At 42.3% G+C, this 24312-nt stretch overlaps 1 protein-coding gene across 1 annotated transcript; it reads right to left on the bottom strand.

Moving 5' to 3' along the window:
• Positions 1 to 1028: 1028 nt before the first annotated feature.
• stum (stum, mechanosensory transduction mediator homolog) lies at positions 1029 to 21727 on the bottom strand. Its single transcript, XM_037087323.1, has 4 exons — positions 20880 to 21727; positions 8455 to 8637; positions 6275 to 6283; positions 1029 to 4383 (listed from the first exon to the last, which is right to left on the bottom strand). The coding sequence occupies exons 1-4, from the start codon at positions 21088 to 21090 to the stop codon at positions 4349 to 4351; spliced, it is 438 nt and encodes a 145-aa protein (XP_036943218.1). The 5' UTR covers positions 21091 to 21727; the 3' UTR covers positions 1029 to 4348.
• Between the last annotated feature and the right edge of the window lie 2585 nt (positions 21728 to 24312).

The following is a 24312-nucleotide window of genomic DNA, read 5'->3' as shown; positions in this document are numbered from 1 at the left end:
TAGTAGTTTTGGTTCAACTGTGCGTTTTTTAATGAGAAGGCTGTAAGAGGAAGGAGTGAAAATCCAAATCAACCGTAATGAATCTTCTCCAGTGGTGCAGGCTTACCTGATGACACTGTTATATTCAATCAGTGTTTTCTTTATTTTTAATGGCCCATTGGTTTGGAGGATGTATGTTTTTAGCAGCACAGATTCTTCTTAGTGTCCACAAGGATCCTGCAGGCCACAGTGTCTCAGCTCTCACATAATGTATGCTGCTCCTCGTCACCTCGATCATGAAGGTCACATTATTGATGAGCATATAGGCGACACTATCACTCAATCCTCAGTCAGATACAAGATCAGTGAGTCAGGCAGAACGTATGGAATGAAACGACCTCCCTCCCTGCGCTCACTCTGCTGCAGAGGGGTGGACGGCAGGTTAACAAGGGGAGATGCATTTTGGGTAATTTTGCTAATAAGAGGAGCTGCAGCCTCACTCCGCTCAGCTTGTAAACATTTCCCCTTAAAATCATCATTCGACAAGATTACAGATTCCGAGCTAGCAGCACTGTCGGGTAAATATCAACGGTGAGTTTGTTGGCCAATCAGCTCTGAGCAAGAAGCGCGGCCGACGCTAATGTTAGTTTTTCCATTCCAACGAAGGTGTTTTGTTTCCATTTTTGAACAACGGTGTTTTAACAGATGAGCGCGTCAGCAGTGCTCAAGAAGCAATTAAGTGTTCTCCATGCTCGCTGAGTCTGAAAATGGTGCTAATTCATAAGTCAGGCCTGAATTTGCACATCATTTATTTATAAGTGAGAAATGTGCATATACTGAGCGCTACTCTCGCTATGAAAACAGCGACCGGAGAATCCCTCGGGTTCGCAGGATAAACAATCTACTCACGTCCGTCTGTCTCATGAATCCATAAATATGGATTATACCCAATGATTGAGGCGATTTAATGAGTCTCATTAAATAAAAAAAAAAACACACACAAGTCAGTCACAAGTATTCAGTCATTAGAACCAAAACTTCTTCTTTTCTTTTTTTTAATTGCAGGATTTTATACCAGTCGCCTCGAATGGCGTAAAATAAAAGCACTGCTGGAAAAGTGACAGAGCTAAGCTACGATGTTAGAACAGTTAAAGTTAGTCTGTGTCTGCTTCTTACTCTAAACAGTGACTTCACACCAAAGCAATGCATGCAGGGAATTGTACAACGGCAGGATGTTCATTCTACAATCGAAGAGCTACAGAAGCACAACACCAACATCATTTAAAAAAAAAACCAAAACAAAACATTACGGTTAGTGAATATGTCCCCCGAAACACACAACAGCATCAGTGCTTTTAGGTTGATTATAATAAAGCATCAGAATAACAGTTCCCCCCCCAAAACCCAGAGAAAGCCAATAAAAACTCCAGCATCACCGCTACAGATAATAAACACTTGTGGTAGAATGTAGGTTCATTCTTAAGGCATAAAAAATATCATCACCATCATTTAATCCGTCTCACACACACACAAACACTACACAACATATGCACATGAACATGAGAAACACTGGTGTTGTCCTCGAAAAAAAAATACAGCAGTACTCTTAAAAAAAGGCATTTGGCGAAGATAGTGGAGATAATTAAAGCCTGCGGGGAAACATCACCAGCGGAAGGAGGGAGCACATGGGTTTAATCTCGAGGCACGACCAATACAAGGTGTGGGGGGGATTTTTAAAATGCATCTCCACCTTTATTTCCAGATACGCTGCATGACGTTTGCTGAAAACAAAACAAAACATAATAATCTGAATTTCTGCTCGCCACGTGTGTTGTAAGTAGCTTTTTTCTTTGTCAGGCAGCCCAGTTGGAGCCCGTTCAGCTGGCTCTCGCAGCGTGCCAAGCACTCAATTTCCTGCGAATTAAAAAAAAAAAAAGAAATCACTTGCAGCGATTTCAATATATAGTGCTCTGCTCTCCGCTTTGTGTTAAGGCGAGATGGTTTAATTCTTTCAGCGGAAGGCTCTTTGACATTTTGATTCTCTCCGGTGTTTGTCGGGGGAAGCGAGCCAATGATACAGCGCACAAGGATAAAAAAGGGCTAAATGTGGTGTCATGGGAAAGGCTTTGTTTGGATAAAGGCAGATTTCATGTTAAATGTTACAATTGCATGTTTTGTTTTGAGTCTCGCACATGATTACACCGACGCCATAGTCTCCATTTCTGTACACTGTTGACCACATGTTAATATATACACAATGTAACCACAGCACAGTGAATTCAACAACATTTTCTGAGGCAACTCTTTATAATAATCATCAGTAATAAATGGTCAGTATATTGTTATTTAAACCTTCATAGTTGACTGTTAAATAAATGGTTTCTAAATCATTCCATTGTTCGTTAACAGTGAAATAACTATTACCTAATGCTTAATTAAGCATAAAGTAACCGTTTATTAATGATGATTATTATAAAATGTTTCCTTTTCTGGTGTTTAGAACTGGTTATAGGTGCATAACCATCACCCGGTCAAAAAATAGCTTCAAACAAAAGACTTCAGCCTCAAATTTAAAATAACATTGCCGCAATTATATCTTTTTTCATAACTTGACAGACGACTACGGTTCCCCAGAGTGGGGACCCGCTAATTAGAACACAATGTTCTAATGACACGTAATGTGCCTCCGACAACTGATTTACACACCAAAGAGCTGTGAAAAATTCAAATCAAATCATCATCAGGAGGCATGAGTCATTTCTTTCCAACGCAGCCCTGTAATTTTAGGATGACACACATCTTGTGATCGGCAGTGAGATGCGGCGTGTTGAAGACGTGTTTGCCTGAAAAGAACAAAATGCCGTAGCTGCAGTGAGTGCAGTCTGATGGATACCTCCGTCAGGATCACGTTATCAGAGCCAGTTGAAGACGTGATTGCTGCGCGGTCGCTGCCTGATGATGTGTTCAGTGAAATCACAATGATCTCGTTGAATATGAAGCTTGCTGTACAGCACTTTATAACTTTTTATACCCTGAACGATGCTAGTTAAAGGTGCAATATGTAAGAAGTTTAAATTACAACATTCAAACAGTATATTAAAGAGCTCTGGTGTAGCATGCTAACCAGCTAGGAGAGCCCTGTCCTCTAGACTGCTAGCTGCATGGCTAACTGAGCTGACTAGCTAACGACAGCTACCTTAGGCGACTGATATCATCAGAAAAACAGCAAACTGCAGCAAACTGTAGCTGCCGTTTGCTAGTTAGCTCAAATTGCCATGCAGTATAGCACAGGAGCTTTGGACTGGGACAGGACAAGGCTAGCTGGTTAGCATGCTAACTTAAGTAGATATCTCAGGTACACAACACATAAACGTCATGTCAAAACTGTTGGATATATGTACATTTTAGATGTTTTCAGCTAAATTCTTACTCATAGCACCTTTAACTAAACTTATCAAACACTGAAACGCTATATAAACCATTTATTAAGCAAGTATTTATTGTAAAGTTGCAGCTGATATTCATAAATCCTTACAATGGCTTGACAAATGGCTTGTAAAGCATTCTTTTGGTTGTTAGAAGTGAAATAACAGTTTACTAATGTTTAATTAACCATCAATTAATTATTCATTGATGATGTTTTTTTATGAAGCATTACCGAAAAGCCTCCAAAACAGGCTAGAGGTTTAACACTTGTCGGAACTGGAAAAATTCCATGTGAAAGTAAACCACTCGACATGTAACACTGAAATAAACTGTTTAAACTGCACCAGGCAGTCAGTACGTTGGCAGTGGAAACTCTGATTTAACACTGACATGACACGAGTTTTTAATTCATTTTACATCTGGGCAAAGTTCACAAGCCCAAAATACAGAAACAAAGCGATCAACATCTCAGTAACGCCCCCCCTGCTCTTCATTTCCTCCATCCTGTCACTTTATCTGGTCTACGACAACTTTATAGATACATATATAGATTTATAGTTTTGCCCCAAAAAACATCAAATTAAAAAATATCCAAAGACAGAATTCAAAAGTCACTTTTTACTCAACAAAATGCAAACACATCTCATCCGCTTATTTCTCGGGACTGCTTGTATTTCCTCGTCGTCTCCCTTCAGCTTCGAATGTGAGTGTGGGCCGGTGTCGACCAATCAGCTGCGTGCGATCACGACAGAGCAGTCAGCTGATGCTCTCCTTCTTTCTGTCTCCATGTTGCTCGATTCGTTTCACGTCACCGGTCCTGTCTTATTGTCCGACGCTTAAAGAGACAGGCAGCTGAGGGTCGTCACAAAGGTCCAGGCTGCGGGGAGGGTGAAGAGGTCAAACTGTCCTTGTGATCGATCGGCAAACATGGGCGCGACCTCTCTCAGACGTCCTGAGGAAGACCCTGGTCTCTGTATCCTGAGGACGGAAAGAGAAGGACTTTTCTTAATGCCCGTGGAAATCACATTTGTACAATCTATTAGCTGGCTTTTATGGCCCTGTTGGGAGGGTTTCACAGAGCAACGTGAAATTGCCGCTCATTTGTTTCGAACCTTTGACAATAATTGCCTCCATCTCAATTTCATGTAATCCAGAGAACTGAAAGCAAAAGAGGCTGCTGGCAACCAAAAGGGAGCTGAGCTGCAGCATGAGGAACGAATGCTTTTGTCAAGTATTACCTGGCAATGTTTTCACCGGTATTAGCGCGACTTCCCTCGAAGGTGCAAACCACATCGGGCTGGTTCGTTATCATGGTTTTAAAATTGATCAAACACTCCATTTACATTATACATCAGTTGCATTTTAATAAAATGTAACAGTGTCTTCGTTTTCGGTCCCTCATAAGTAAAATAAACACTGAGGGATGTTTTCTTTTCTTTTGTGATTTATCTTTTTTATAGCCATGGCAAAACATAACCAGTAGCAACTGCTGCTGCTGTTTATACTACGATGATTTGAAATAAAAAAAAAAAAAATCCACGTGCATATTTGCAGAGGTATATATTTAGCTGCTCTGTCATAACAATGTCACGTGTTGATAACTGGTCTGTTGAAGCTAACATGTGTGAAACGCTGTGATCCTACATTCTCGCTGGAGCTACACAGTGCAGAGACAAGCGACAGAGACACCGTTCACCCTAATACAAGACACTGCAGCTTCTAAATGATTTTGCAGCTGTTACTTTAAAGCAAAACTCTCTCCAAAATGCCACCTAGGATTTTTTTGTGAATGTACCTGAGTGCCTGAGTCAAACCTTCGCACTTTTAAGATTTACCATATTTTCGTTTTCGAGTCAAATTTATTTTCAATGGGAGTGCTACGGGCACTTTTACGATAGCATCAAAATCTCTGTTTTTAAAACACTAAGAAGGCTCGACACAACATGAAACTTTGCTCGTAGTATCACCAGGGTCTCTACACATGAACATGAGCATTGAGAACATTGTTTGTGTACATAGAGTTTACTAAAAAGAGAGTTTTTGAACAACTCACATTAGCAGTAGCTTGTTCCGCTAGCCAAAAAACAATATTGACCTTCAAGTTGAAAAAGGAGCCTCATATTACAAACAAAATATCGTGTCGCGTTGTTGCCGGAAGGCAGCAGCGTTCCACCTTAACTGTCCTCCACGTTAATTCGCAGTTGGAGGTCGATACTTCTCGACTGCTACGACGGCGGCTCGCGGAACAAGCTACTGCTAACGTGAGTTGTTCAAAAACTCTCTTTAAAGTAAACTCTGTGTACAAAAACAATGTTCTCAATGCTGGTGTTCATGTGTAGCGACCCTGGTGATACTACGAGCAAAGTTTCATGTTGTGTCGAGTCTTCTTAGTGTTTTATAACTAAAGATTTTGATGCTAGCGTAAAAGTGCCCGTAGCACTTCCACTGAAAATGAGTTTGACCCGAAAACAAGAATACGGTACATCTTAGAAGTGCCTTTTTCGTCTTAATTATGCTTTTACAAGAAGGTTTGACTTGTATACATTCACAAAAAAGCCTAGGTTGCATTTTGGCGAGAGTTTTGCTTTAACTTAAAAAAGAGTTACACAGTGTTACTTTAAGTGCTTGAGCTCATGAGATCGAGGCTTCGATGCCAAATGAAAAATGTATGTGAAAGATCATGTGAAAGCTCCCAGCCTGCAGGAGTTGTGGTTGTTTGTTTTGGCCTGGTTGATATCTGTGTTAAATTTAGTAAAGCTACTATGTCTTGCAACATCTCCATAACTTAACATTGCTTTTTTTAATCATCTCGCTCTGGGACTGTCGATGAGAGAGTTGAAGAGAAGAGAAATAACAAAAAAATACCTACCGTCAGAAACTTTGGTCGATGCAGAAGAAGGAGAACATGAGGGGAAGAGAGGAGACAAAAGAAAAGCCATGAGACTGTCACGCATCGACTGGGTTAGCGTAAAGAAACAGATCATAGTATTAACTTTTCCACCTGAGCTGACCTTTAATCCGGGTACAACAACAGGGATAAAGTGAAGGCAAATACAGTAACATGACCCTGGTTTGCTGGATCGATACGCAAGTACACGGAGACATGGGCAGAGGGAGAAGTATAACGAGAGGGGAAAAAAAAGACAAGAGCCGAAGACGAGAACGAGAAGGAGACAAAGAGGGGGGCAGGCGAGGAGTGGGAGGAATAATGTGTGTGAGAGAGAGAGAGAAAGGAAAAGCGAGCGAGGAGATCAAATAAGAACAATCATTAGATGGAGAAAGAGGCAGAAGGGAGGCGATCAGTGGGAGGAAGAAAATACCACCATCATTAGATAGATGAAGAGAGAGAGGAGAGGGAGCTGTGGTTAGGGGAAAAGATGGTGCGGAGCGACAGAAGATCACATGAAACACAGACTCGTTACAGATTTGAAGGAGTGGAGGGGGGGAGCGATAAATATGCCACATTATCAGATTGATTCACGGCACGGAGGGAATAAAAAGAGGAGACTAGCTGGATGACAGTGTAACTCCACCCCCCGCCCCACCCAAAGAGCCAGAAAAAGCAACATGATGAATAGGTGAATGATAATTGCTGTTAATCTGGCCTTCGGTGCTAACAGGGAGACGGCTCTCATATTCCATATAAATATTCAATAAGCTGCCAGCCGCGAGCGCTAACAGGAGTATGGATTTTTTTTTAGCAGCAACAGTTGAATCCGACATGTGCCCAGCGGCCTGAAGAAACAATGAGGAGCAGTGAACAAAAACACACCCGGGGGGGCTGACACACTCCCACACACACACACACACACACACACACACACACAGGGATCCTTGCAGGTGTGTGTGAGCTAACACACACAGGCAGCAATTACCTCGCACCGGCACACTCATACACACAAAGGGGACGATGCTGTGGTAATTCAAAGACTGCCTGGGTGCAATGAGAGAAGAGTGTGTGTGTGTGTGTGTGTGTGTGTGTGTGTGTGTGTGTGTCTACACTTGTTCATGCATCACTGCCTGAGGAGGAGACCCTACTTTCTGACAGAGAAGGTGGTGATATTACCCAACCTCTCCATCTGTGGTCCTCTACATCTACATCTTTCTTTCTTTCTTTCTTTCCTATGAAAACATCTTTGAACCTCCTTCTGCCACACCTTTCCCATCTCAGATTAAGGGGTGGAGGATATACATGGAGTTGAAAATGGCGATACTTTTTAAGGAGAGGCTGTTGTAACATCTGCATCTGTATCCCTGCATTCAAATGACACTGCGTATTTTTATAACATTTGCTTCCGTTGACCGCAGCCCTGCCTCCAAGTTCGGCTGCTTGGAATAATTAATGAACACTTTTGGTTTTCAGTGTGAACAAATCAATCAAAACGTGTCTTATGAACCAAGCTCTGATCGAACCAAACCCCCCCAACCTGTAGTCATCAGTCCACCTGTGTGTGGCGCTCAGACTCAAGCCTGCTGGTCCCCTGCTGGAAACATCACAAATATGTTGTACACAGTTGTGGCACAGTAGTTCAAAGCAAATATCACTCCATCAGGAGTAAACAGCGCATTTGTCTGGGACTATTTTCAGCTGTGGATTAATACACAATCGGGCAGCGGGACTGTGCAGCGGGATGGAGTCGAAACAAACTACGGTATTCAGTTTCAGGGCGACTGGTCGGATCAGTGATGTGCTTTTTATAGTCTTTGGACAACAACAGAGCTCTACAGCAGAGGAACACCATGATATATATAGTCTGTGTATATATGGCTTGTAGGGTCTGTTCAATGCCATGAGATTTGTTGAAAACCAGAAAGGTATAGATTATCTCCAGACTTCTCTTTTAAATATCTTATAAAAAAAATAACCTGGGATAGTACAGAGTGTTTATAGAAGTAGCCTACTTATGTGATTTTCTTGTTTGAGCTCAGGATCATACTGTACTATATGTCATGTGTGAGACAGACAAAACAAAAGGAGACAGGACTGGAATAAACAAGAGAGGTGAAGCGAACAGAGCTGAAAACAAACAGAGCTAGACAAGTACTGACTCGCCAGGATGACCATGTCCATTCCCCAGAAGATGCTCATGATCCATCCGACCATGATAACAGCTGTCAGTATCTGGATGAGGGCCGCCGCCACGTTGAGCCAGAACACACAACACACCCCTCGCTCTGAGATCAGCTCGCTGCGAGCGCCGCACAGCACCGTGAACGCCGAGATGAACGTTCCTGCGAACGGGACAAAAACATAAAACATAAGTTAATCTGAATGAATCAAGTTACAGTGAATGAAAACAACGCAGTGCATGAAAAATAACAGCGGGTTCGGCTCCAAGTGACGCAAACGCCTTGGAGTTTTTCCACTCTGGTTAGTTTCTTGTGAAGCGTGGCAGACAGCAGACTTTTCATTTGAAATGAACCAGAGGAGACGCTGGTTTGCCTCCAGTGAAAACATGCCACCAGCACATTCCAGCGTAATTCACGGCGGAGGTTTGTGCTAACATCAGCATGCTAACATGCTCCCAGCTCAGGGTGAGGTTTGTTTCATTGCCACCTGACAAAACCCTAAAGACTGAAGCTTATATACATGATGTTACGTTGGCTAGTGAACGCTGTGGAAATGGTCGAAGTTTGATTAGTTTTAGGCACCAAAACTACTTGGTCCAGTTTAGGAATATATCATGGTTTTGGTTGAAATTTATTTAGTAAGTAATAGTAAGCAAAGGGTGAGTGATGTGGTTAAATGTCTGGCAGTTGTCAGAGGAAACGGCTCTCTGATGTGTTAGCATTGGCTAATTAGCAAGAAACATTGTTATCTGTTGGGAAAACAATCAACCTCATGAAACAGACCAGAGAGTGTTTTATTATTATTATCACTGACAAAGAAATCAAAGGTGTAACTTTGAATATTGCCAATGTCACGCAAATTTGTGGCTTATAGAAAATGGGTGTTTTCCGCAGATCACAAACACATGACAGCAAGCTGTCTCCTGCAGGGGTTAACTAGCTCGATAGCCGGCCAGATCCTGCTGTGAACTAGCTGGAGCGCTCTCAATGGACTTTTGTTGTAGACAAGAGGCTTTTTTTCCCCCTGCTGATGATGAGTCATGTTAGTCTCTGCCATCCCCAGAGCCACAAACGCTTACATGGAAAAACAGCATGAAAATTAATTTGACGAATTCACCACTCATAACGTATCAGAAACAAAATCATCTTTATCGAGTCATATGCAGCAGATTGCAATATGAATGAAAGCAGAACGAGCAGGACAAAGTGATTGTCTGTGTACGTGAAAGAATCAGGGTCAGCCATCAGCAGGCGTCCAGAAATAGATAAAACTTTTCTCTGCCTCAAAGAATCAAACACAGTGATTCAGATTAGGCCGAAGCTACTTGACACAGTGATACTTCACACTGGTCACTTAGCATCCATCATTAAGTGAGTCAATACTAAAGCCGCCGTCTTTGGGGAGTGTAACCCTGTAACCCTAACCCGGCTGACGATCCTCGTCTGCCTGAACGAAATCCAATATCGCTCCTCATCCTCCTGTCTGGAGACCCGGACCTTCCCAAGCCTAGTTCATAGACAGTAAACGCCCTGTGTATGTGTGTGTGCTGTGCAAAGGAATAATACATAAACTATGAGTTTCACCCTCTGAATCTACCTCATATTATAAATGATATATTCAGATTTGCTTTGCTATTGTTGTTTCCAGCCTACAGTGTTTTCTTTGGCATTGTTTCAAGTTGACTCGCCAACAAACTAGTAGCAGGAGTCGCTTCAGCCTACCTGACACCAGTACATTCATTTTTGTGAATGGGACAAATTCTGTGAGGTTTCACGTCAGCCAGAAGCCTTCAGTTAAGTTCTTTAAGTTAAGTAATTGACTGTTTTTATTGAGTTTGTTAACTTCAAAATGGCTTTCTAATGAAAAGGGGAATAGGAAAAATACAATAACACTCTGGGAAAAGTTCTTTTACGCGCAGCAGTTTATCTGAAGTCTGTTAGCAAAGTCCTGAGAATGACGCCCTTGAGGCAGTTCCTGGAAATCATTTGATATCTAATCATTTTTACCATCTGGGCCCGATCTCTCAACAGCTGCAGAAAATCAGTTATAAATCTAGATATATAATATAAATGCCTCTTAAGATAGAAAGCTTTTGATTAGAATACTCCTCTGACCGTCGCTAATATAACTGTGAATCATCCAGAATCAATGGATTTCAGGGCCTGTCGTCCCCAGCAGAATGTTTTTTGATGCATAATATGTGTAATTCACGGGTAATTTAATGTTATATTACTCATCTACTGACCAGTGGCCTTGTATAATTGTGCATATTCTTTTTATTCTAAGCATTATATCACAGCTGGACGAGGAGAGGTGGACTCTGTGTTTGTAACATTGATGCTTGGTGCTCGCAAAGTGGAAGGACAGTGTTTCCCAGATGTCGAACTTTTGATGTGAAGATGCCGACCATGTTATCTGACACATTTGATGGACTACGTGTTTATATTTTCTCTATAAAAATGCATCATTTATGTAGCATGAAGGAATTTATTAACTTCTGTTTTGTTATGGAACCCTTTGACGTGTTCATTCATTCATAATTCAATAGAATAAACTGAAAAACTATCCTTATTACAGCAGGTATTGTTGGTAAATGTGCGTCTTCCCTGGATGGTTCAGATGAGTTGAATGAAAACAGCTCTGTATCACAGCCTTTAATTAGTGGGTATTGATTCATAAAGCCTTCTGTGAAATTAAAGTCTTTCACAGAACTGTCTGAATAAGGGTTGTTTTCTCACAGACCGAGTCATAAAGTCCAAGAAAAGCTTTCATTTTGACAAAATCGTTTAAAAATGATTCACAGAATCTGCCAAGGTTTCTCTCAGAGGGTTTTTTTTTTTTTTTTTTTTTTTTGCAAAATATTGAACTGAATGCTGCGAACACTGAATGCGACACAAGAACTGCCCGGTGGGTGTTTTGTGCATCGCGGCCTTGGCCCTCTCTCTTTTTGCTTGCTCCATTTCTTGTCACATTGGAGGAATTCAAATAACAGGGCAAGCCAAGCAGGTGGGGGGTGAGGGAGGGAGGGAGGGAGGGAGGGACGGGAACGGCCGGCCTGCCAGCTGCATCTTGTTCCTCTGGAGCGAGTCGACTCGTGGAGAAGTTTCTTATCATTTTCTCTGTTTCTGTGTTTACTCATCGCTCTGTCTAATTGACTGTAGATTAGCAGGCAAATAAAAAGTCTGAGGGCTCTGTCATAGTCAATCTTTCTGTAGAAACACAAACATTCCAGATATACTCTGGTTTGCCCCATAATCTCCAACTTATCTGAATGTACAACATAATATTTACTTTCACATGGCCTTCACTGGCCTTATCTGGATTGCCTTCCAAAAAGTCCAACTCTGGAGCGAGCACACTCCCAGAATAGTAAGCAGACCGGGAAAAATAACATAAAAAAAAAAAAAAGTGCTTGTTTACATGTTGAAGATGAATTAGATATTTGCTTTTCCTTTCAAGCTATTAGCCGATGCTCATTTTCCAAAGCATCTCGCAGAAAGAGCAACAGTGAGGATAAAATGAGATACCACCCAAAGCCGATCTGGTCTGATCAGACAGATAAATGTTCGGGTCGCAGAGGCCACACCCACCAGCAGATGCTCTGGCTCCTGGTGGAGCTTCCCACCTCCAGACGTGAGCCGTGATTGACAGCAAGCTGGTGGCGGAGTGGTTACACATCACCTCCATCTTTGGCAGGACTTACACGGCCTGGCTTCTTTCAGTTTTTCAGGTACCAGTCGTGTGATGTGGGCTTTTCTATAAGTGGCGTTGGAAGAAGTTGAGATTTTCTGTACCTGCCAACACGATCAACATGAGCATTCATTAGGGCTGCAGCTAATAATTAGTTTCATAATTGGTTGAATGTTCTGATTAGCATCAGTTTGTTGTTATGTCAATAAATGTCGGGCAGCAGAGAAAAGCAATTTCCCAGAGCCCAGAGTACCATCGTTTTTAATGTAGCCTCGTCAGACGGTACTGTACAAGCTATACTTACGGAAATGAGCAAATACACATTAGAGAAAATTGGAACCATTAAATAGAGGAGCACCATAAAATCCACATCCAGACTTGGCACCACAAATTGGCATGGGATGTGCTCGGACGAGGACAGGAAGGCTCTGCAGCTGGTGATTAAAACTGCTCAGGATTTCATTTGGTACCAATCTAACGTCAGTATCAGTGACACTGGTGAAGTGAGGTGTCTGCACAGAGCTGAAAGGATACTGGAAAAAAAACAAAAAAAAACACCCACACCAGCCACAGCTTGTGCACCCTGCTGCTACCTGGCAAGAGATACACAAGTATCAGCTGCAGTACCACCAGACTTCAGACCACCTCCTGTCCTCAGGCTGTGTTCATTTTATTTAACAGCTTAGTAATTATCAATCCATCTATATAAGATGATAACAAGTTAATGTACATTTATTTATCTTTTTGCATTTCAAACCTATGATAAGGGATTATTTGGCCACCTGGGGGCAGAAACAAGCTGTAAAACAAAACACCTGGCAACCTTTTAGCTGATGAGTCTTAAACAGCCATCAGATACAGTGTTAACATTTATTTGGACATTAACATTTGCAGTTATGTATTTGGAGTCTGACAACTGATGAAAGTTTAATCTTTACTCGACTTTTTGCTCTGCTTTTGGTCACTACCACCCACTTAGCGAAACATCTGGCATTTCAGCTGCCAAATGCTTCACTGATTGCTAAATATTTTAGGGATAAGGACAGTGATGATAGATACTCAGTGTCTGAGAGAAGACAGAGACTGAATTATAGTGAATTGATAATGTGATGTTGGAGTTCCAAGTTGGAAAAATTCACACAAACACCCCCTCAAGTAGACAACTCGGAATCTTGGCAAGAATTTTTTCAATCAGTTCCTGTGTGCCTCTTTTTCTCTTCTTCTGAACATGGGAAATGGGAGTACGTGAATGCAGGGTTAATGCCCAGCCATGGTGCTTTAATGCTGCTTAGCATATAGCTAACACACTGCTATGCTAACGCTGCTCCAGTATGTTTTTTTTCTTTTCGGAATGGATACACAAAGGCCATGATTCATACGTCAGGCTTATTTCAGTGTTAACTGATCACTTTTAGCCGTGTGAGACCTGGTGGAATGCTTTTATTGTGAAAAACTTGCAAATGTGCTTGCTCTAAAGTTGGCAACTTGTCATTAGTGGTGCTAATTCTTCAGTAAAATCAAGTCTTGTCAACCAGATATTAATATTCTGTGTAACATGTCATCAAGGTACACATTTACCTCGCTTTGTTAGGCAGTGGAAAAGCATCTCAGAGATCATCACCCTGCACATGTCTTTCTGAACATAGTTTCATGACACAAATCAAAATCAACAAACAAACAATGAAGGAAATATCTTGCTGTGTATGAATGTGTGCCGTTGGATTCAGAAATCCTCCACTATGCAATATAAAGTTTAAATAAATCTTTAATCTTCTCGCCCTCGAGTAATCCACTCTAACGATGCTCTATGTGTAAAAAGCTTTTGGAGCCCCTGTATGTCGCATGTGGGGGATGTATGTGTGTGTGTGTGTGTGTGTGTGTGTGCCTGGATATTACTCAGACTAAAGACCATAATTACACAGAACTCAACAAAGCCCCCACTGCTAGTGTGGGAGGTTAATGATAGAGTGTGAAAGACAGACAAGACAGACGGACAGAAAGAAAGAAAGAAAGAAAGAAAGAAAGAAAGAAAGAAAGAAAGAAAGAATTTAATTATATTCGATTAGAAAACATTTTTACATTAATTTGCCAATTTATCAACAGAAAAATTATTCATTTTCTTTTTTTTCCAAATTGTGTTGGATGAGAAGCATCATATCATGATAATACAGTCATTTGCCCTGAAGCCCAGTTCTGATCCTGATGGTTCCACTATGACCACAGGTGTAGAGATGAAACAAAAAAAACCTGTGACAAATCTGTTTTAACATGCATCAAGTCTCACCACCGACAGCTACAGCTAGCTCAGCCCTGGTGACTGCATGAAGTCCTCACAGTGTGGCAGCCGGCTCCACATATCTTCAAACCAACCGGCGAACAACATCAGCTCACCAGCTAAGAACACACGTTAAATAAAATAAGACCCGCTTCATCAAAAGGCCTTTTATCCACGTTTGGCGGGAGCGAACAGAGAACTCCCCACAGCAACATCTTTATTCCTGGGTGGCGAAGTCATTACCTGCAGTACTCTGATTTGCTGTCTCTGTGAAATTGATGGGAGTGAAAGTAAGAATATCACGTTCGCACGGTGGGGCGGTTAATTGCTATCCCTGGAAAAAAATCTCCTCCTATACTTCCAGTCTGCACTCTGCTAAGCTAACATGCCTCTCTCACATGTTTCTCTACTTAAGGCACAAATAAACAACTAATGTATTTGAAATTGTAATGATGAAAAAAGAAAAAAGAATCACGTCACTGTGAAGTTTTACCGGGTTGGTTAAGAGAGCAGCACAGCTAATTTCAGCCATTCTCTACTGTAAGTAGTGAATATACTCTCGTTAATGCACACACTGTTTTAAATGATTTATTTGGACCTCCCAATTACATTAAACTGTTTACAGGATATTAACCGAGGTCTCCTACACTGTTGGATGCTGACGTGTAAAGAAAACACCGCCAGACTTCCTGTCACAGCGGAGATGGAACAAAATTTCACCTGCTGTTTAGCTGTTTGGTTTTGTGAGCCTGCCAATCTCAACCCACCGGCAGTCAGTTTGACAGTGTATCTGAGGCTGCCACATGTCAGTATCGGTAATCTACATTAATGCGCAAGCTCACTGATTTGCAGCCTGAACAGTTTGTCGGGAAAATCCTCATGTACACATAAAAAAAAACACACACACACACACACACACAGCCTCCGTCTACAGTACAAAACAGCTCTTTGGTCTTTATCTATAAAAACAACATCAGGAGAGTTGTAGATGATACAGAGCAGGTCATGAAGAGACATCAAACCATCTTTGCTCCACACAAGAGTGTTTGTACATGGTTGCATCAGCAGCTGCAGCAGTACAGTCATGTTGTGCAGTATAGAGCCCTTTGTAAGCCTCACAGCTGTTTACAGTAAGTGCAAAATAAGCTAACAAGCCAACCGTAGCTACAGTGCACAGTCACTCTGTTGATGTGCTGCCCCTGTTTGCTGGGGCTACGAATTCCAAGGGTGGCCACATTTCGTACATACTGCACCTTTAAATGCTGACAGGGTAATCAAGACCCTAAAGTGAAAACCAGTGAGAGTCGTTTCCTGTATGCAGGTAGTGTCAAAATGAATGTGCAACCTCTGGCCTGGCCTACTTTCTCATGTAAAAGTTGACCCAACTGTTGCTTTTTAACCTACAGCTCACACATGATAAAATGATGAAGATGAAGCGCCCTTCGGAGTGGCGTGCCAGTGGAGGAAACGTGATGCGAGGCCTACGTGGCTGCCCTTTAAAAGCAGTGCCATGTGGGCTTCCTTCCTGATGCAGTTAGTGCCCTTTCACCTCAGGTCAGCATGGACACGGGCCAACATAAATGTCTGTGTGTTGGAGGTTTTTTATTTTTTATTTCGCTTTCACGGTGAGTCCATTTTGGTTCTCATAAAGATGGAATTCCAAACACACACACACACACACACACACACACACACACACACACACACACACACATATCCAGAGGCAAGATGTCAACATGACCACGTAAACCGATGCAGTGTCTCTAATATCACAAACCATCAATCACACATGTGCGCACATGCGTCGACTCACACCACACACACACACACACACACACACACACACACACACACACACACACGTGACCTCGGCCACCCACCCACACACACACACACACACACACTGGGGGCTAAATTACATATATTCACTTTAGCTCCCCGTGTCAAAGCCTTTCCAGTCCTGTTATGGCAAAGACGGTGACACAGCTCGAGCAGCGATCTGTGGTCTCCTTCACAACAAGTATGTGTAATTATTAACAAGTCGACAGCTCCTCAGTCAGTTTACACTGCGCTGACTAACAGCTTCTGTGCTGCTCTCCACTACAGTTTCACTCCGTCTTCATTACACCGTGAGGACAGTGTGAGGGGGTCCAGCAACTTGACGTCAGGCAGGATTAATGTGAAGTTAAAAACAAGCAGACCGGGGGTAAAGGAGTTCGTTAGATTGAATCCTCCAGCTCGCCGTGGATCCCTGTGTGTGGAAAATAAACTCTATATATAGTCTGTGGTGTGGGACTACATTGTTCACACTTTTTCTCACATTTGAGGCTAACTTATAACATATCCAGGCTGATTGAAGGATCCACATTTGAGATTTTTTTCTTATTACAAAAAAAACCAAATGTGAAATATGAACCTGCAGTTTTTTTAAATTGCCAGCAGGTGACAACTCTCCTGGTTTCAATAGAAGTCTGCTTGTATGTAAGCCTATGAGAAAATTATCCTAATTTTCACTTGAATCTACCCACAATTCCATGTGATATCATCTGCCGTACTGGCCGAGGTCCAAACAAACAGACAGCAGGTGCATTTTCAAGCACCCGAAAACATACAGAGTCGATATTTATCTTTCCTCGCAGTACTTATGAGAAAACGTCATCCAATTACATTTGTGCACTGGAGCCAAGCGCTCTGGCACGTTATAAACAAAAGTTTAAACTTTGTGGACTGCAGGACTGTCCCTACGGATTAATTAGTCGCTCTTCTTTCTGTACCCTTGTCATGGCTCATGGATTTCAGGAAATTATATTTTCATATTCGAATTCATGATTGGAGCTCCAATCTTTGTTTTTCACTAGATGACTCGGACACCATTGACTTGCAGCTCGGTCAGCACCCTGAAATAGCTGGAAGTGTGTGTGAAAGAATACAGTGGCGACAGATGAGAAAAGCTTGTATGTTCGTGGACCAACAACGTGCTTTTGTCATTTAATCCGGAGGACTTGTTGGCTGTTAGTATGTACAGTATCTCCAGCACGTGATATGATGGTGGACAAATGTTCAACAGTAACAGACATGAATGTGTGTAAGTGTATCACAAACAGATTGGAGTTTCAGCTTCAGTGATGCAGTAAATGTTCTGGAGCAGACGGGTTCTCGTTCACTGTGATGTTACAGCAGCAGACATAAACCAATAAGAGGGAACCAGGTGTCCTGAACTGACGCTGTAGATCTGCTCTGCTATAAAAGTGCCCGACATTATCAGTCATTTTACAGCACCAATGTGTGTCTTTGTATATGTGCATGTTTCCGTGTGTGTGTGTGTACTTCAACACACGCACCTGTGCGCGCCCGTGTGTTCGGCTCTGCCTCTTGTCCAAATTCAATTACACATTTCAAAATTCTATTTTGGCTGGAGGATGAATAGAGCAAGCCGCTGTTTTCACTCTCAGTCAATTAGACCCAAATGGCATTGACACACACACACTTACACACACACACACACACACATACACACAAGTATTGTGTTCATTTCAGTCAGTGTTGTCATGGCAACAAGTCGCAGCCGTTCAATGAAATGTCAAGGCATTCAGACCAACCTACATACACACTCATATTGTACACAGAAGAGGTGTTGCCTTGATGGTTTTCAGACAACATTTTAAGGCAGCGTGTCGGGTTTCAGTCCCGCCAAGCCAGGGGGAAAAATTATTATTTGGACCATTGTGTGTTCACTGACCATGTTTTTCTTACATTGTTACATAGCGGTCAATGATTTGACTTTTACTGGAGAAAGGGCTGCAGAAAAAATAGATTTCTGAATGAAGAAAAAAGGATGAATGAATTAGAGATGGCATCTTAAGCCTTTCTCAAGAAGATAACAATGAGACAGTAAAGAGGGAAGAGGGGAAGAGATGAATGAATAAGCAGAAGTCTGCCGGGATTTATGACCAACAAATCAGGGGCTGAGAGGACACAGAGCAGGTTATTTAGATACAGCAGGTGATAGACTGTGAGAGATAAAACACAAAAGGTTTTGATTCAAGCTGAAGTGAGACAACAGAATACAAAACAAAACCACATGAACACGGATGAACCAATAAAGAATGAAGGAAAAACACAGACTTAAATACACAGAGGGTGAACAGGAGAAGGTTGGGAAAGAGACAGAGACAGGAAGTGGAAAGTAACAGGAGGGACTTTCAAAATAAAACAGGAAATCACAAAACCAACCCTTAAGACCACAACAGAAATGGTACAAAGACAATATATTTAATGTTGACCCTCATAACCCTTTTGGCAACAAATGACTGGGGAAGCAGGTTCATTGGTAGGTGATAGTACTGTGACTGGGTATGGGAGGGGCATCCGCAAAAAGTCTTCAAATCGTTCACAAGCAAAGACGGAGCGAGGTTATGTGTATAGAGGATTACTATATGGTCTTTTAATTCATGAACTGCTCCATATTCCTGAAAAAAAATCCTCCAAATTATCTTTTTTTTTTTTTTTGTAGCTAAACCACTGAGCTAATCCAGATTAGTGAATGACTGTGTGTGAATGTATGACTGTGATGAGATGTGTGAGCTCAGTGTGTGACTTTAAATACTGTGTGACTCTGCTGTATGTGGGTTACGTAAAGTGTGTGTCATTTGGAGATACTACCTGTCATATGTTACAGTGTGTGTATGTGTTCATGTGTCTGCCGAGAGTCTCGACATATTGATGAGGCTGACGCTGCCTGTGTGTGTGTGTAGCAACCAGATGTTGTTGCATAATCTTATTATACACAGACACAAACGCGGAGACTTGAAACTTGGAACTGGAGATTAGATGGAAGGGAAGGACGAAAGGCCGAGGCGTCCGAATAAAAGGAGATATTCCGGATGCAAATACACACAGTAAAAGAATAAGAAAGATTTACAGGATTAGGGCTTTGGACACAGGTCATACTCGGCACTCCTGATTTACAGCCACATGAATTTGTCATGTTTTTGTCACACCACTGGAGGTAAAACTGCTGGGAGTGGCAGTGAGCGCTAATTCTAGTAAAAGCAGAATTCATGGCCGAGCTGTTGTATTGGATTATATTAGATTTTACAAGTGTACTTAAAAGAGTGGCCATGCAAATCTTTCACTGAAGTTGCAGAAACAAGTGATTTAATAAGTGATATTATATTTTCCTCCCTGCACCCCGTGACTGGCTTCAAGACTGTGTTTCATCATTTGTAAGTGTGACACCACAGGATATTTTTCACAAGGCAACAAGAGACATTTTCCAACCGAGTTTGTTCATGGTGACAAAAAAAAAAAACGATATTCAGGACGTCTGTAGCTGTTTGTGGTGAACAAAGTTGGTATTTTAAATCTTTCCTAACTCTAACCGAGTGTTTTTTGTGCCTAAGCCTGTTTGGATCATAAGCACAGCTTTGTCACAATGTAAAATTAAAAAAATAAATAAAATAAATTAAAGAAAACCCAAAGAAATAGAATTAGATGTTTAGTTTCCGCTGTGTGCAGAAAGCCTACTGTGCCAACATTCATTCTGGCGATTGATCTTAGCTGCAGAGTGAATCATCTCCTCAGAGGCAACACATCCGTTCATCAGAGCAGGCTGGTGAACAGCCAAATTTTTCTACCAGCTAATCTCAGAGGGACTTGATCGGTTAAACTTAGAGTCACAAGCCGTATCTCCAAGTTCCATTCCGCAGCCAAAAGAAGGGCGGAAACACAGACTGAACTGTGAGAATTCGCAATTTTGTGTTTGATAAAACTCTTGATGAACAGATAATGTAAACGATCACATGTCTGTCATGTCATAGTTTCCCTGCATGATAGCAGTGCGAACGTGATGGACCCAAAAGGTGATGTGTTTTTTTTTACCTGCAGTGATGTCAACGAATCAACTGTGTGCATTAACACCTAGCAGACTGAGGCCAGGTGAATGAGCTCTGTCACCAATTTCCTTTTTCTTGTACACAGGAATATACACAGGCAAACACAGACTGAGGCATATATTTCCAAATATATTGAAAGAAAAAAAAAAAGTCCCTTCTGGTTCCTTCAAATCTGAGAGAAGTTTGTTTCCCATGTGAAGCTGGACAGGACAGGAGCTTTATTTCCAGTCTAATTTTGGCCGTAGTCACCGCATGAAAACATCCCATGCCGCTCTACATTCCTCTCTGATATTTTATTATTTCCCTTCCTGTTTGTTTATCTTGGTATTTGCTGGCATGCCCTGCCTGCAGCACAGCTATAAAACTCTCCACGTCTGCTCGGCTCTTCCAGTTTCACGACCGCTCTCGTTTCGCTATTTTCGACCCTGCGTGTGACTCTCTGCATGTTTGCTCTCTCAACATCTGTTTGTCTTTTTTAATGCAGAATAACACAGAAACCGTGAATGAGAGAGACAGAGGAAGGAACGCGGACTTCAGGACTTACCGAGCCCGGGTATGAAGGTGTTCAGGAACAGACAGATGACGGCCACAGGGAAAGGCATTGTGGGTATCGCAGCCCGCAGAGGTCCCTTCTTCTCCCTGACCTCCACCACCACCCCTCCGCCGGCTGTGGGGGCCCCGACCATGGCTTTGGCCCCAAGATTGTCCCCGGTCTTGGCGCTCCCCTGCTCTGTTCTGCCTTCCTTCTGTGCCATCTCTCTGTCTTTCTTCCTCTGTCTTTCTTTTATTTGTTTAAAGAATCAGATTGCAAGTCAGCGCCTTTGTCACATTCACTGACAAAATTCATAAAAATGTCAACAAGTTGTCTGAAAGTCGTCTCAAACTGGCAAATCGGTGAAGAGAAAAAAAAAATCACTATTTGTTCAGAGAATAACCAGAGATGTTAAATACTGTGCAATATTCGATTTTACTAATATCCTGCTTTCTTTTTTCCGCAATATTCAAGCAGATTTCAGTCCCCACTGGACCACGTTCATCTCCAATAATCTCCCAAGTAAATTCTGAAATATCCTCTCAGAGTCACCTCACAGTCCCACCAAGGAAAGAGTTTGGAGTGAAAGCAAGAATATTTAGAGCAACTGTTGATTTAGCCTCATTTAAAAAAAACCTTTTTTGGTCCTTAAAAGTGTCTCATCACAGGTCAGTGAGATCTGCCGTTCGTCCCCACGTCCAACATGTTGAGTCGATGACAGTTCCTCGAAGGGATGAGCGGCTCTTTTCAGTAATTTCCCCCGAAGTCACTTTATCCTCTCTTTTTCTTTTCTTTCTCTCAGTGCAGCCCACACACCTCACCGAGACAAAGTGCACACAACAACCCCCCCTCTTTTTACTACGTCTCCCTCTCTCTCCCTCTCTCTCTCTCTCTATCCACTCCCCGTCCTCTCCCTCCATTTAAAGGAACAGTGCGCCGATAAAAAAAAAAAAAAAACGCTCCCCCGTTTAATGAGCTCTCGCTCTTCGAGCCATTACACGGTGCATCTGAATAATGACTGACTAATGGCTTGACGCTCATTCAGATTATTAATGCAAAGAGTGAACGTGAGCACCTGGAAATGTTTGCCGCAGTTTAATGCTCATACAGTTTATTGTCAGCCTGTTTATTCAGCTCATTTACTCATTCTGGAGACACGGAAGTGAGGAGGAAGAGCTGAAAAGAAAGAAACATTTGTCTTTGGTCTGTAAAATAATAGTTCATTACAGCTGATGAACAAACTACATGAATAAAAGATCTTCATTTTCATGGCTGAATAACCTGATTAAACAAGCTGACCTTGAAGGTCAACACAATTTTTCTGTTTATATGTGGCGGACCCTGCCAGTGATACAAGCTTCAAACAGGTTTCTGGGGACCTTATTTCCTTTGACAGCAGCTTGTTCATTTCGTTTAATTAATTATGGAAAAAAATACATCCCTGAATTCATATTATCACCTCATTCATGTTATAAACATTGATATCCTGATTTTGAATTTCCTCTCCAAAACTACACAATGCCCCTTTAAAGCTTGCTGCTTGCGTTGCTGTGAGGGTATAAACACAGATGCTGGAGGGTAGAGAAAGAAATGTTAAAGAGAGGACGTCAGGGAATAGTAGGCAGCAAAGGAGAGAGAGAGAGGAAGAGGGAAAAGATATAGACGTGAATAAAGACACAAAGAGAAGAAGAGAAGTGAAATGAAGCCGGGATAAAGTGTACGTAGGATTAGGGGAGATGAAAAAGGAGCGGAGGGCGGTCAGGACGATGGATGACGAAGAGGCAGGCTGTGTCAATATCTCAGGAATTATTCATGCGAGCCAATCCCCTACAGATCAGACATATCTGTCTCTCCGTCCCCTCACTCCCCTCCCCACCTCCTCCTTCCTCCCTCAACTCCACCTCTGACTTTCATTTTGTTCTCACTTTTTCTTTGTTCACCTCCTCGTCTTCTTCCCGCTCCGCCAGCGTGAGCTCTGTTCAGACACAAGAGTTGAAAAAAAAAAAAAAACACAAAGCAAATCAGTGCAACCTTGAAACAATCCTCATGCTTTATGTCTCTCCCTCTCTCTCTCTCTCTCTCCCTCTCTCTCTCTCTCTCTCTCTGTCTGTCTCGTCCTCTTCTTCTCCATTTGGTCTCCAAGCAACCCAGGGAAGCTGAAGGTAATTAAACAGATGATATTGATCTCAAGGTTTTTGGTCTCTTCTCCAAACCCCTCCTCCTCCTCCTCCTCCTCCTCCTCCTCCTCCTCCTCCTCCTCCTCCTCCTCCTCCTCCTCCTCCTCCTCCTCCTTCTCGACCTCTTCCTCTGCTCCTCTTCTCTTTTTTCTTAATTTCTGTCCAATTCCCATTTTTTAATTTCCTCTTAATCTTCCTGGAAACACAGAAGATAGCCGCTCTTTCGAGGTGGCTTTCCCTTCCTCCTTCTTCTTCTTCTTCTTTTCCCTTTGTCATGCAAAGCAGCGTTATCTTGCATCTGACAGGAAAAGGACTCTGAGTAATCTTGATGGCTGAACTCAATCACCATTGGATTGCGGCGGCAAAAGGCATGCGGTGTAACGCGCTGATGCTTATTACCATGACAACGCGGCGAGGAAAAAGTTCAGCGGCAGCCATCTTAAAGTGACATTTTTTGGGGTCGGGAGAGTTTACACCAGTGACTCAGAACCGTTCCTCTCTTTGGTTAGTGATTAAGACAGGTGATTTACAGTCTAATTTCCCCTGGTGCAGATAATGACGAGCTGCTTAATAACCCTGTAATTGTGTGTGTGTGTGTGTGTGTGTGTGTGTGTGTGTGTGTGTGTGTGTGTGCTTGCATGCGTGAGTGACAGGTGTTGGTCATATTGTCACACTTTTATTGCTAAAATTGCACAACCACTTTTAGTCTCTCTCTCTCTCTCTCCGCCACGTCTGCCTTATTGCTTCTGCACACACACACACACACACACACACACACACACACACACACACACACACATACACACACACACACACACACACACACACATACATACACACTCCCTCTTTCTCCCAGGGTTTAATTCATGTTGATCCCATCTGTCAGGGAAAGCTGACATCACACACTGGTTATTTATATACATCTATGTGTTCATGTGTTCGTGTGTGTGTGTGTGTGTGTGTGTGTGTGTGCGTGTGTGTGTGTTTACCCCCATTGTGTCCCTCACGCCCAGGCTGTATCTGTACTGTTCACACTCTCACACACTTTGTCTTTTTCCCTCAGTCTCCTTTAAACACCATGTGACGTCCATGCACAGGTGTGTCTCAGCTGATTGACTTTCCAATTCATTTCCAATTTGTTGTGGAAACAGACATCATGAACGCTCTCTCTCTCTCTCTCTCTCTCTCTCTCTCTCTCTCTCTCTCTCTCTCTCTCTGTGCTCACCAACCTCGGTGATTCTTCACTGAGAGGTCACTGACTCACGGTT

The sequence above is a fragment of the Acanthopagrus latus genome, chromosome 22 (genome assembly GCF_904848185.1).
Source record: "Acanthopagrus latus isolate v.2019 chromosome 22, fAcaLat1.1, whole genome shotgun sequence".
Taxonomy (NCBI): domain Eukaryota; kingdom Metazoa; phylum Chordata; class Actinopteri; order Spariformes; family Sparidae; genus Acanthopagrus; species Acanthopagrus latus.
The sequence above is the reverse complement of the archived record's forward strand: the minus strand, read 5'-3'. Positions and strand labels throughout refer to the sequence as shown.

What these genes read in the sequence shown, in the direction of transcription:
- stum (XM_037087323.1), bottom strand. Translation starts at nt 21,090, where the DNA reads ATGGCACAGAAGGAAGGCAGAACAGAGCAGGGGAGCGCCAAGACCGGG. An exon ending in CACCTTCATACCCGGGCTCG is followed by an intron (nt 8,638 to 20,879) that starts GTAAGTCCTGAA and finishes TCCCGTTCGCAG; the next exon opens with GAACGTTCATCTCGGCGTTC.